The sequence below is a fragment of the Desmodus rotundus genome, chromosome 5 (genome assembly GCF_022682495.2).
Source record: "Desmodus rotundus isolate HL8 chromosome 5, HLdesRot8A.1, whole genome shotgun sequence".
NCBI classification, from domain to species: Eukaryota; Metazoa; Chordata; class Mammalia; order Chiroptera; family Phyllostomidae; genus Desmodus; species Desmodus rotundus.
This window is the reverse complement of record NC_071391.1, coordinates 119,518,760-119,533,257: the sequence shown is the minus strand read 5'-3', so window position 1 is coordinate 119,533,257 and position 14,498 is coordinate 119,518,760. Positions and strand designations below refer to the sequence as shown.

Here is a 14,498-nt window from a genome sequence, read left to right as displayed (position 1 = left end):
TTTATCTTTTCAAAGAACCAGCTCTTGGTTTCATTGATCATTTGTGTTGGTTTTTAGACTCTATTTTATTTATTTCTGCTCTGATATTTATTATTTCCTTTCTTCTGCTCACTTTGGGCTTCATTTGTTGTTCTTTTTCTAGTTCCCTTAAGTGTAAAGTAGTGTGAGAGATAGTTTGTGTGAGATTTTTCTTGTTTCTTCACATAGACCTGTAATGCTGTGAACTTTACTCTTAGGACTGCTTTTGCTGTGTTCCATAGATTTGGTGTTGTTGTGTTCTCATTTTCATTTGTTTCAAGGTATCTTTTGATTTCTTGTTCACCTCATTGTTAACCCATTCATTGTTTGGTAACATGTTATTTAGCCTCCATGCTTTGTGTGTTTTTCTTTTTTCTTTTTGTTTTTCTTGATTTCTAGTTTCATACCATTATGGTCAGAGAAGATGCTTGACATGATTTCAGTCTTTTTAAATTTACAGACTTGTTTTGTGTCCTAACTTGCGACCTCTCCTAGACAGTGTTCCATGTGCGTGCACTTGAAAAGAATTGTGGTGAAATGTGGTGAAATGCTCTGGAGATATCAATTAAATCCATCTTACCTAGTGTGTCATTTAAGGGCACTGTTTTCTTGTTGCTTTTCTGTCTGGAGGATTGATTCACTGATGTCAATGAGGTGTTAACATCCCCTGCTATGACTGTATTTCTATTGATCTCTGCCTTTATGTTCATCAGGATTTGCTCAATATGCTTAGGTGCTCCTGTGTTGGGTGCATAAATGTTTGCATGGTTATATCCTCCTGTTGGATTAATCCCTATAACTTTATGTAATGTTTTTCTTTATCTCTTGTTATGCCCTTTGTTTTGAAGTATATTTTGTCTGATGTAGGTATTGCTACCCTAGCTTTTTTTAAATTGCCATTTCCATGAAATACCTTTTTCTATCCTTTTACTTTTAGTCTGTATGTATCTTTTGTTCTGAGGTGTGAGTCTCTTGGAGAGAGAGAGACAGAGAGACAGAGAGATAGAGATAGAGAGAGAGAGAGAGTGTGTGTGTGTGTGTCGGTCTGTCTGTCTTGTTTTCTATCCATTCTGCTACGCTGTGCCTTTGTATTGGAACATTTAAGCCATTTACATTTAAAGTGATTATTGGTAGGTTTGTATTTATTGCCATTTTATTCTTTATAACTATGTTCCTCTCTATTTTTTTCTATCTATGATTCTGTTTGTGTTCTGCTTGTTTATTTTGTTTTTTAGATTCTTATTGATAGGTATGTATTTATTACCATTTTATTGTTCATAGTTTGATCTTTTTCTTCTTCAAGAAGATCCTTTAACATTTCTTGTAATCTTGGTTTGGTGGTAATGAAATTTTTTAGTGTTTTCTTGTATGGAAAGCTCTTTACTTCTCCATGTATTTTAAATGATAGCCTTGCTGGGTAAAGTAGTCTTGGTTATAGTTCCTTGCTTTTCACCACTTTGACTATTTCATGCCAATCCCTTCTGTCCTGAAATGTTCTGTTGAGAAATCAGCTGACGGTCTTATGGGAGCTCCTTGTAGGTAACTGTCTTTCTCTTGCTTTCTTTTAAGATTCTCTCTTTGTCTTTAACCTTTGCCATTTTAACTAATGTGCCTTGGTGTGGGCCTCTTTGGATTCTACTTATTTCAGACTCTCACTTCCTGAACTTGTGTGTCTTTTCCTTTCACTGGGTTAGGGAACTTTTCAGTCATTATTTCTTCAGGCAGGTTCTCTATCCCTTGCTCTCTCTCTCTTCTTCTTCTAGTACCCATATAATGTGTGGATATTGTCACAAAGGTCCCGTAAACTATCCTCTTTTTTTTTTTTTATTCTGTTTTCTTTTTGCTGCTCTGATTGGGTGTTTCAGTTATCTTGTCTTCCAAATTGCTGATTCAGTCCTCTGCTTCATCCAACCTGTTTATTCCGCATATTATATTCTTCATTTCAGGTATTGTATTCTTCATTTCTATGGTTTCTCTGTCCCTTTTTATGCTTCATATCTCTTTGTTGAAGTTCTTACTGAGTTACCTGAGCATCTTCATAACCCACTTTTTTTAACTCTAGATCTAGTAAATTGCTTGCCTCCATTTTATTTAGCTCTTTTTCTGGATTTTTCTCCTGTTCTTTCATTTGGGGCCTGTTTGTTTGTTTTTTGTCTTCTCATTTTGGCTGCCTCTTTGTCATTTTTTTCTATGTATTAGGTAGATCTGCTATGACTTCCAGTCTTGGTAGGGTGGCCTTATGTAGCAGGTGTCCTGTGGGACCCAGTGACACAGCCTCCTTAGTCACCTGACCTGGGTGCTCCAGGAATGCCCTTTGTGTGGGTTACATGGACCCTCCTCTTATAATTGAGTCCTGATTTCTATTGGCCCATTCATGCATGTTGTCGACCTTCAGGCTGGCTGACTGAGGATTGACCCCGTACCACAGTGTATGAGCTACTGTGCAGGGGCTGATCCCATGAAGCAGAATTTACCTCAGCAGGGTCTGGTGCCTACTGATATCCCTTTGGGTATGCCACTTGTGACACTAACTGGATTCTGCTCAGATTTTGTCTGAAGCTGGCTACTGGGCGTGTTGGCTTGGAGGCCTCAAGGGAGGGACTCTGGTACAGACCATTGTCAGATGCTGCCTGTGACCAGCCCTGGGCAAGCTCTTTGGAGCTACAGAGCAATCCACAGTCTATGGCTGCCTCTGCTGGGCCTGGGTATGCGTAAGAAGGACCACGTTGTACACCAAGGTTGGCTTTTACCAGCACCACTTTGGGGACAGGTCAGCAAAAGTTCCAAGACACTTTGAGACCCACATGCACCCTCCAGCTGCTTGTTAGGCTCAGTCACCGAAAGAGCCTCTGGCAGTATTCACGTTCCATGAGGAAGATTTTCAGTGAGTCACCAGGAGGGGGCAAGTGGTGTCCACCAAATCAATAATGGTTCAAGCTCCGTGCCAGTGCAGAGTCTGGGGCCACCCAGCCAATGTCCCAGGGTATAGCAAGTCTAGCTGCCACCCCCTGGAGGCCTGAAGACCTTTGAAGTTGGGTGGAGTTGGGTGGGGTTTCGGGGAGTCCTCAGGCATAGGCCAGCAGAGTTATCAGGCCCAAACAAACCAAGATTTGGCCACTCCCTGTACCGGTTGGGCATGTGAGGGAAAAATATCTCCCATCCTAGAGGCACACAATTCAGTCTGTCCAAGATTCTGGTGGGAGGCCCACCTCAGCAGGACAGGGCCACTAGGAGTTGAAAGGGTAAGGCTAATGGATTTCTTGAGAGGGGGAGGTACAACCGATTTTCAATTTCTTGCTCTCTCTCTTCTCCTTCTGGCACCCCCACGATGTGAATGTTGGTATGTTTGAAATTGTCCCAGAGGCTCCTTATACTCTCCTCATTTGGGGGATTCTTTTTTTTTGTCTTGCTGTTCTGATTGGGTTTTTTTGTTTGTTTGTTTGTTTTGGGGGTTTTGGCTTCCTTATATTCCAAATCACAGATTTAATTCTCAGCTTCATACACTCTACTGTTGATTTCCTGTAAATTGTTCTTTATTTCTATTAGTGTATTCTTCATTTCTGCCTGGATTTTTTTATGCTATTGAGGTCCTCACTAAGTTCCTTGAGCAGTATCATAACCAGTGTTTTGAACTCTGCATCTACTAGATTGTCTCCATCTTCCTTAGTTCTTTTTCTGCATTTTTCTTTTCTTTCATTTGGGCCATGTTTCTTTGTCTCCTCATTTTGGCAGCCTCCCTGTGTTTGTTTCTACATATTAGGTAGGGCTGCTGTGTCTCCCAGGCTTGGTAGAGTAGCCTAATGTAGTAGGTATCCTGTAGGGTCCAGTGGCACAGCCTTCTCTATCACCTAAGCTGAGTATTCAAGGTTCACCCACTATGTGAGCTATGTACACCCTCTTGCTGTACAGTAGTTTAGCCTTGATTGATGTTGGCACATCCAAGGTCAGCCACTGCCTGTCTTCTGTCCAGGATCACACAACATAAGCTACAAAGCAATTTGCAGATGACTGCTACTTGTGTTGGGCGTGGAGGTGCCCAAGTGAAGCCAAGCCGTGAACCAACATTGGCTGCTGCTAGTGCTGGGCCTGGGGCAACTTAGTGAGAGGTATGGAGGACTCATTGAAGCCAGATGCTGCTTGTTTGAGAGAATTCAGGAAAATCTGAAGCATGGGCCAAGATAAGCCATCTGCATAGAAAAGCCACTGGAAACAGCTTGGGTGGGTCTGAAAGATGGGAGGGACAGAGCCTCAGGGAATCACCAGGGTGGGCCAAACAGTGTGAGCCAGACTGATGGAGTCTCAAATATGGGAAGCTCAGCCAGCTCTGTGGTTCTGTAGGGGCAGGTCTCAGAAAAGGAACAAGGGCCTTTGCCAGCACTTCTGTCTGGGAGAAAGCTGCCCCCAGCTCTCACCTCGAGCCAAACAATTCATTTCATTTCATTCCCATATGTCTCTGATGCCTTTCAATCTGCTACCCCCACACTGGAGCTCAGAGGGACTAAGTCCAAGTAAGTCTGTGCATAGGCCCTTTAAGAGGAACTGCTTGTACTCCAGAAGTTTCCCTCTTCTATAGCCTCAATCCCTGTTGGTTTTTACAGCCAGACATGGAGACTTATCTTCCTGGCACTGGAGCCCTGGGCTGGGTTGCCTGCTATGGGGCTGGGACCCCTCATTCCTGAGATATCCCTCCCAATTTTCATGTACCACGTGCAGGTGTGGGACCAGTCTGTTCTGCATCTCCGCCCCTCCTACCAGTCTCAATTTGGTTTCTTCTTTAATTCTGTAGTTGTAGGACTTCATTCAGTTGGGTTCTGAATGATTTTGTTCTATAGTGTAGTTGTCATTTTGATGTGGTTGTGTGAGGAGGTGCGCTGTGTTTCCCTACGCCACTATCTTGACTGGAAGTCCTAAATTATCCCTTCATTTCTTTCCAGTAATATGCATCTGAGGAGCTGCACTTCACTGCCTGTTACAAGGGTTGACATTTTTTAACACTACTTCTACTTTTTTTTAACATAGAAAACTTGATTGCGTGTTGAGATGGATAGTAATATATAAAGAATAAAAAACTCATATTTTTTGACATATTTAAAAATTTTATTGTGGTAGAAAGAGTTGAATCAATGTTAGCTTTATCCTTAATAAAATGAGCTTATTATTTTTTGTAAAAACTGTTCTACTGGTTCAGATTTGTCTTTTTCACTTTACAGCAATTAGAAGAGAAGAGTGAAGATCAAGAAGATAAGGAATGTTTGAAACAAGCAATAACAGCTTTGCTTAATGTTCAGAGTGGTATGGAAAAAATATGTTCTAAAAGTCTTGCAAAACGAAGACTTAGGTGAATATTTTCACTTTTTTATATCCCCTTTTTCACCTTGAATATTATCGTATAACTTCAGGGATCCCAGTTCCCTTCTCAAGTAAACAATGAAGAAAATAGTTTTAGTGACAAGCTTGGTCTTTCAGAGGAAGTGACATCAAAGCCAAGAGAATTTGTTATTGTTTGAAAAACCTTTCATATTGTGCATTTTCCTTGCATACTCCCAGTCAAGACCTCCTGAGAGTCAGCTGGTAAGCTAAGGACAGAAGCTCAAGGAGAGAGAGAGCAAAATGTATTGGGTAGCTTTATGTCAACATCATTGTTCTGTCAAAGTATCCCTTACTTTAGGGATTCTATAGCCTATGGCATAAATCAGATAATAATGCTTCCGGTTTCCTAATGATAATATGTGCATGTTTTTTAACTTTGGGTCTTGTCTACTGAGCATTTCTAAATAATTTCTTAAACCTCTTAAATTACTTTTCTTCACTATATTGGGCTACTTTTTAACATTTGTCATTCTAAATACTTGTAGCCATGGTAAAAATCATTCAGTAGCTGAATTTCTGTATAAGGTAGAATTTTGTCAATAGTCACTGTTCTTTTTAGAGCACTAAAAATTGTCTGTACTGTGTTGCTTCACATTTCAAAATTGTGTAGTTTTGTAACACTGATATATTTGGAGGATTAGTGAAAACCTTGTCAATGTAACTCTTTAAAATATACTTTTACATCGTCCTTTGTTTACATGAATTCTAGGTTCTCTGCCATCTGTGTACTAATGATGTTTTTTCCTTTATCCCAGTGAATCTGCATGTCGGTTTTATAGTCAGCAAATGAAGGGGAAACAACTAGCAATCAAGAAAATGAATGAGATTCAGAAGAATATTGATGGTTGGGAGGGAAAAGACATTGGACAGTGTTGCAATGAGTTTATAATGGAAGGAACTCTTACACGTGTAGGAGCCAAACACGAGAGACACATATTTCTCTTTGATGGCTTAATGATTTGCTGTAAATCAAATCATGGGCAGCCAAGACTTCCTGGAGCTAGCAATGCAGAATATCGTCTTAAAGAAAAGTTTTTTATGAGAAAGGTACAAATTAATGACAAAGATGACACCAGTGAGTACAAGCATGCTTTTGAGATCATTTTAAAAGATGAAAATAGTGTTATATTTTCTGCCAAGTCAGCTGAAGAGAAAAACAACTGGATGGCAGCACTGATATCTCTGCAGTACCGGAGCACACTGGAAAGGATGCTTGATGTGACGATGCTGCAGGAAGAGAAGGAGGAGCAGATGAGGCTCCCTAGTGCTGACATTTATAGATTTGCAGAGCCTGACTCTGAAGAGAATATAATATTTGAAGAAAATATGCAGCCCAAGGCTGGAATTCCAATTATCAAAGCAGGAACTGTTATTAAACTCATAGAGAGGCTCACATACCATATGTACGCAGGTAAGAAATAAGAAGTTGCCTGTGACTTTTATCTTCCTGCTTCAAGCTGATTTTCTTTGCTGCACTGGTCATTGTGCCAAAAATAGAAAGCAAACTAACACAAGACCTCCGCATTATTGGAGCTCATTTTCCTTTGACTAAAACATACTGCTATTTATATTTCTTTGAAATTTTATACTTTTTCCTACTACAGTTGCATATATTATTTTAACTTTACAACCAGAGTAATAAATGAGGAAATAAAGTCACTAAGCTAAATCTGCCCAGTTAGAAAGTGGCAGCAACAAGACTGAAAGCAGTGATAAATCATCACCATTGGGGACTCCAAACCTTTCTACACCTGTACCTCCTTTTTTCTTTCTTTCTACTGTTGGGACTCTAAAATCAGTAAAAATTTTAATACACACCCATCACCAAAATTATGCTGGTAGTACAAATATACAAGGCATTGGTTTTTCTTAATTTCCATTCCTAAAACTTACTAAATTTAGCAATCCTCGAAGTAACTTAAGTTTTCAGTAATTTTTTGCTTTTTACACCTGATGTTACTGAAGAAAACAGTTTCACCTTAGCAGGGCAATTTTAGAGACAAACGTATCCAAAACATGTAGGAAGATTGCTTATAGGTTGAATCTAATATAATGTTTGAGAAGGGTAAGGATTCATTTTTAAGTAATTTTATTTCCTCTAAAAAGGTAACATGATAATCTAGTGTTCTTCCACCTTCAACTTCCCTACACGGCAAGACACTTGATCATTGCAAAATACCGTAGAGTATGGGATAGTAGAAACAGCATTGAATATGGCTTTACACCCTCACTCTTATTGTTTAAGGTCTCAGAACCTTAGTTTTTCATCTCAAAAATCAGCATCACAGCAACTACCTTAGAATATTGCTGGAAAGAGTAAACAAAATACTATATGTGAAAACTTTTGTAAATATAAATGCAAACTAATTTTCAGAGAATGTTTTTGTTAGAAAAACATGTAAAACTGAATGTAATTCTTACAGTAAATACTATTCTTAAATAGTTGAATGTGAAGGTTAATCTCCATCTCCATACTTCTTGCTAAATATATTCTTATCTCTAGGAGATGTATATTTCTGGAGAAATTTTTCTTCAGTTTTTTAAATCTTATAAATGGGTTCTCACTTCACTCTGGAAACCACTGTGGTATCAGTTCAACTGAGCTTTTAACGATATCCATTAACCCACTGGAACAAAGATGAATAGTATTTGATAACGCTAATCTGTTCAGTTTATTAAATGTCCAGTCCCAGCTACTTATATGGCCTAGAAACTATCAGTGCCACCTTGTAAAAATGTAAAATTAAGTTGTAGTATTTTTTATCAGTGACATCAAAGCATTTTATAAATACAAATTTGTTTCATTATCTCCTCATGCCTCTGGGATAAATAAGGCAGTATTTTGTCTTTAGTTTTTATTTGGTCTCTAATTGGTAGTTCTTTTGCTAGTGTTTTCCATAAGCTAATTTTAAAAGCAGTTTGGGTTCTCTAAGCACACAGCATTTGGTAGTAGCAGGTAGTAGATGAAATACGATGAGTATAGTGAAAAAAGACTAGTCTGGGATTGCAATTTTCCTGTTGATTTTTTACCTAGAAACTTCTGTAGTTAGTGTATTCGTTTTACTGACCAAAAATAAATCAAGGCACAGGAAATGTAACTAAAGCTTCCTAGGATTTTACACAGAAAAGAAACAGACTATTCTGTCATCTTTTTTACATATGAAACTTGGAGAAGAGGTAATTAATATGATCTATCTATTTACTTGATCGTCACTAACTTCTCTTTAAGATCTGGACTATAACTACAAACATGTTTTATTAAACTACCCAAAATGTGTGGTTGCAAAATACTTATTTGCTACTTTTAAGGAATTTTTAAGGTGGTAAAAGTTCAAATTGCTCTTCTTGCCACATCGTCCTGACTTTTAAATGTCTAAGAAGATTCACTGAATTTTTTAGCATAAGCTTTCTAAACTGTCCATTTTATTTTACAAACCTTTGTTTTGATTCTTACACTGTTTTTGAGTAAAGTTAATTTTCATTTAATATTAGTAGAACTCCTAAGACAGAAGTTTTACTATTTTTTCCTGTAGAGAAATGTAAGAGAAATGAAGAAGACTTACTGGTGTTTACCATCACAAGTCACTGGTATTTGAACTTGAAAGACATTTTCAGATTCTAAAATTTGTAATGTCATTGTTTTTGTCAAACTCATCTGTTAATTATAAAAATTTTCTTTAAACTGCTTGCTGTATTTCACAGAACTTTTATTAATGGTAAAAATTTTATTTAAACTGCTGTATTTCACAGGCCTAACATAATTATTAATAAGTAGTTGCAGAACTACAATTAAATATTTATTTTCTGGGAAACTGTGCCTATTATTTATTTTTTTAGTAAGGACACTTTAAAACAGAATTTGAATAAACATAGCTGGCAGGTTTTCTATAAACTTGGCAGCCCTCTCTCCGTACTGTACACACTAGCTAAGTCTGTGGATGGAGTCCTTGTGCCGTGCTGTTTCGTTAGTCACTTCTGATAGTTCTTATTTTAATTCCTAGCTTTTGAATAGAGTAATATTTTAAATAGTCATACTTCTAGGTAATATGAAATACATTTCTAGATGTATAGAACTTTGCAAAGTTAAGTATATTTAAATTGACAAAAAAATCTTTTTTTTAAGCTTTTAAAAAATTTCTCATTAATTTCTTGAGGAATAAAATGCCAGTGTTGCTTTTAAAAGTGTGTGGCTAAGTTTTTTGACATTTTTCTTTTCTTTTTTGAAACTTCATTGACTATTTTAACTTACATCATAAATATTGACATATTACCAGTGTAACTAGAATCCTCAAGCAGCTTTTGTGAGTTGTGGTTTACAGTACACACAAATTAGTGTGATTAGTTTGGGCGCTTTGTAAGGTACCACTTTTTGCCATGTATAATGTGCTCCCATGTACAATGCGCACCCACGTTTTGGGCCCAACCTTTCAGGAAAAATCTTTCCCTTTAATTTTTTATTATTAATTTAGCACTACCCTTGTATCATGCGCATCCTTATTTGCCCTAAAATATTTGGGGGAAAAGTATGCATTATACCCAGCAAAATACGGTATATTACTCAATGTATTGCTGGAAATAGAATGTGTTTTTTAATAGGCCATCTATAAACTTGTAAAATATGAAAGCACTTTCAAGCAGTTATTATTTCCTTGTCAGTTCAAATAGACTCTTGAGTTCTCACTACAATGATGGGGTGTCCAAACTTTTGGCGTCTCTGGGTCACACTGGAAGAAGAAGGGTTGTCTTGGTCCACACGTTAAATACACAAACAATAATGAAAACTGATGAGCCAAAATAAAAAAGGTTTTAAGTAAGTTTATGATTTTGTGTTGAGATGCATCATAGCCATCCTGGGCCAGGCCACAGGGTTGGACACCCTTAATTGTAACAGGTCAAGTTACCATTTGTTTTAAGAACTATTAATCTGCTCTTTTTCTTTCTTTTCTTGGGGAGACGGGGAGGGTTGGTTGGTTGGTAGGTATTCATTGGAGAACATACAGTGCAAGTTGTGGCTTACATCGAAACAAAAACTAAAATTTAACTTGCACATTTTTATTGTATTGTTATAGAATTATAATAAAAGACATTGTTTATAATATAATGAGAAATTTTAATAACTAATAAGCACTATTTAAGATTTTTTTGGATTATAGGTTGGTTGCACGTTGTCATAAAAAGCAGAAGAACCCTGAGCCACATGGCTCAATTGGTTGAGCATCGTCCCACAAAGCTAAAGGTCACCGGTTCAATTCCCCATCAGGGCACATCCCTGGGTTGCAGCCTGGTCCCTGCTTGGGGGACACGTGGAGAGGCAACCTGACAATGTTTCTCTCACATATGAATGTCTCTCTTTTTCCGTCCCTTCCACTTTCTCTAAAAATAAATAAATGAAATCTTTTTTAAAAAGGCAGAAGAAAAACTAGTTTAACATTACTTAATTCAGACTTCACTGTGTCTCCTGCAAACTTAATCCCTCGAGTATTTTAGCAACAATATGTGAAATAAAGCTACGGCTCTCTAGTGTTGGATGAGGTGACCAGTTCCTCACTTTATAGATGAAACCCCAGGCTCCAGAAATCATATCATCAAGTAACTGCAGCATGAAGACTAGACTATAGGCTTCTTGACTTTTTAACAGAATATACTCTCTACCATATTACACTGACTCATACAAGGTGAATTCTTTTCATTAGAATATAATTTTTATTATGTGTATCGAATAATAAAAATAAAGAGACTTGCTTGCTTGGTTTGAATTGCCAGTAATATAAGTAGTTTGTTCACTCTGGGGGAAGACAAGTCTACTATGGAGATACATTTAGAGTAATTTTTTTCATATTGAAATAGTTAATAAATTCTAGTTATAAACTTCCCATTTTAATGCAAATAGACTATGTAGTTACATACTCATCATCGTAAGTTTAGTTTTTAACAACACCCAGCCATTAGTCTCTTGGTGTTTGCTCTGCGAAGGAAAGTGTTCTGGGAGAAAGAACTGAATGTAGATGAATTAGGAAGCGCTTACTTGCTGAAACGATTGCAGTGGGGCTTTGAGGGGAATCTCATCTACAGCTTGTCTCTCAGGCCCAGTGTCTCCGTATATGTAACAATTCACTAACTACATCAGAAAACTGGAATTCATCCCAAAGTGCCAGGAGGAAACTTTTCTGGTTAGACGGATCAGTCTGATTCTGGCAGAGATACGAAGAGACTTTCCTTACTTAAACAGTAAGAAGGCACAAAGCAATATGCATAGAAAGGGAGATGAGAGTAGGAATTTGACTTTGGTCACAATTATAGGAAATAAAGTACAAATTAATATTGAGAGTTAAAACAACATGTTTAAAGAAATGTTTAGTGATGGTAGGTCTGGTCTGATGTTTTCTTTAGACAAATGATGTGACCTTGAGGGAGGTAGACATAATAGTTCAGAACTGACATTATATGGAAATGAAAGCTTTTCATATTGAAGTGTAGGGAAAAGGTGTTTCCCAGCATGGTGAATTTCTCTCTTATGGAAAATGATACTGAAAGGAACTTAAGCCAGTTTATATTTTTCTTTAAAGTATTTATTAACTGCTATTTTATGCCCTCAAAAAATCTTCAAAAACCTGCATCAGATTTCTTTTGAGTTTGTGTCCTATATAAGCTGAGTTTGGGTGTTTTAACTTTAAAAAAATCTTTTGAATAGTTTTTGATCTATAGGGCAGTGCTATTATTCTATTTTTAAACTCTGATTTTTTTTAAGTGTTTGTGCGTCAGCATAGCTGTCTGTTTCCTTTTTTAAGGAATTCAGAAGTGATTGTTTATAAATGCTTGCTGAGGAGCTTATTGTTTCTTCTGACTTTGTAAATGGCTGTATTAAAGGCAGAATTATCACGTAAACAGACATCCTCATGCACAGTGTTTCACTGTGGCGGCTGGGGGAGGGGTATTCTTTACATAAGTAACTCCAGGTAATAAATACCTCAGAAATATCATTGACCTTGCCAAATAAAATATCAATTGTTGATCAAAATAAGCACATAAGGAAAAAAATTGAAATTATCATCTCAAATGTAGAATGCTATATTCTGAACATTAATTAGTGTAAGTATATTCTGAGTTCCTCAGGTTTTGAAGAAGTGTCGGATAAAATATCAAAGAACAGTTTTAGAGTGAGGGAGACAGTCAGCTAGAAAACCAGCAGAAAACAGTAACTACCATTCATGTTTGAGATAACCGGGGCCTAGACCAGGGACTTGATGGTAGCTGGCAGGTATTTACCATATTTTGCTCTGTCTAATGCGCTCCCGTGCAGATTGCATACCCAAACTTTCAGGAAAAAGATCTTTGTTTTAATTTTTTAATTCAGTTTTTATTTATTTATATTTAGATACTTGTTTTTTGTATTATAAAGGAATTTTAGCATTTATTTTTGAACATATGGTACAAGAAATTTTATGTAACAGTAATTACAAAACACAAGAACAGATACAAGGTATTTCAGGTACTACCCCATATATAATGCACACTTTTTATTTTTCCCTCAAAAACTTGGGCAAAAAAGTGCGCATTATACACAGCAAAACATGGGTATACAGAGGGATGCTGAGCTGCTAGTTAGCATGATGGAAATCCTAGTAGAAGAATGGGGGTCGGATAGAAGAGAAAAACCACAGAGGAAGTTTTTGTCATTGCTTATATTGAAATCCATTAGCGGCTACTTTGAGAAAGAGGTCTGAGGCCTGGCTGGTGTGACTCAGTTGTTTAAGTTTCGCACCACAAACCAGAAGGTCGTGGGTTCAGTTCCTGGTCAGGACACAAGCCTGGGTGACTGGTTTTGTCCCGGTCCGGCACCTACCAAAGGTAACCAATCAATGCTTCTCTCTCACATCGATATCTCTCTCCCACCCTTCCCCTCTCTCTAAAATCAATAAGCATGTCCTCAGGGGAGGATTAAAAAAAAAGTAGCTTATAGAATTACATCCACAAGCAAATGATAAATGGAAAGATTAGAATGTTGAAATAGTTGATTTTCATTTTCTACACAAGTATTTATTTGTGTTTATATTTCAAAACCAAACCAGCCTGGCTTTTGTATCTTTATGCATTTGCCTTCCATCTGTCTGAAGTATCATTTTGTAATATAGGCAGATAACTGCTACTCACAACCGACAGAAGCAATATAAAACTTGACTTTTATCATTGCCTGATAAGTGTAAGCTGGTCCTTAATTTTCTTACAAAATTGTATAATCTGTCTTTATTAATGAGTACTGTTAAAATGTCAAATTATCTGCCCGGGCTGGTGTGGCTCAGTGGGTTGAGCACCGGCCTGCAAACCAATGGGTCGCAGGTTCCATTCCTGGTCATGGCACAGGCCTGGGTTGTGGGCCAGGTCCCCGGTAGAGGGCGCGTGAGAGGCAGCCACACATTGATGTTTCTCTCCCTCTCTTTCTCCCTCCTTTCCCATCTCTCTAAAAATAAATAAAATCTTTTTGAAAATACCAAATTATCCTAGTTTCTTATATCATCAATAAGATCAAGGTCTCCATTATAGTGGGACATGATATATTTTAAAATCACTGAATGGAGAAGTCAACAGAAATAAAAATAGCTTCTGGAATATGGACACTTTTTTGTACAAAATTTCAAATATGCAGATGTTATCTCCTCATTATATAAGTTTTTTATTCATTAGCAGTTTTTCACTGTGTTAGGCTAAAAATAGAGTTTAAATTAATATAAGCCTGGGAATATATGCAACTTTTAAGAGATTTTTTTGAAAGTACTGAAACTTTTGCCAAATTTTCTTGGTTTATTTTTAGCTTCTGGGTTTTTTTTTTCTTTTTGGCAAGACTACTCTTCTCATCAAACTAAAAACAACTTAAAACTTGAATCACTTTAGAACTTGTACAACTGATGACTGTGGGAGTGTTTATTTCACCGCCAGCTTCAGAAATTCCTCTTCTGAATAGTGTACAGGAAGGTAGAGCTGCTACTTCCTAAAATCTGGAAGAAGACTTAACAAGAATTACAGAATCAAAATTAGACTGCTAATGTTTCCATAACTTTCTAGTGCTTTTATCCAAGATTAGCAGTTTATAGCTACATTCTGCATTAATCATT

General features: G+C 37.1%; 1 protein-coding gene across 2 annotated transcripts in view; it reads left to right on the top strand.

Moving 5' to 3' along the window:
- SOS1 (SOS Ras/Rac guanine nucleotide exchange factor 1) overlaps window positions 1-14,498 on the top strand; it is a 112,644-nt gene that overhangs the window by 62,438 nt on the left and 35,708 nt on the right. For both annotated transcript variants that reach the window (XM_024552904.3, XM_024552903.3), the window contains exons 9-10: window positions 5,229-5,356; window positions 6,144-6,799. In XM_024552904.3, coding sequence (XP_024408672.1) covers window positions 5,229-5,356; window positions 6,144-6,799 — 784 coding nt within the window. The remainder of the gene's footprint in view (window positions 1-5,228; window positions 5,357-6,143; window positions 6,800-14,498) is intronic.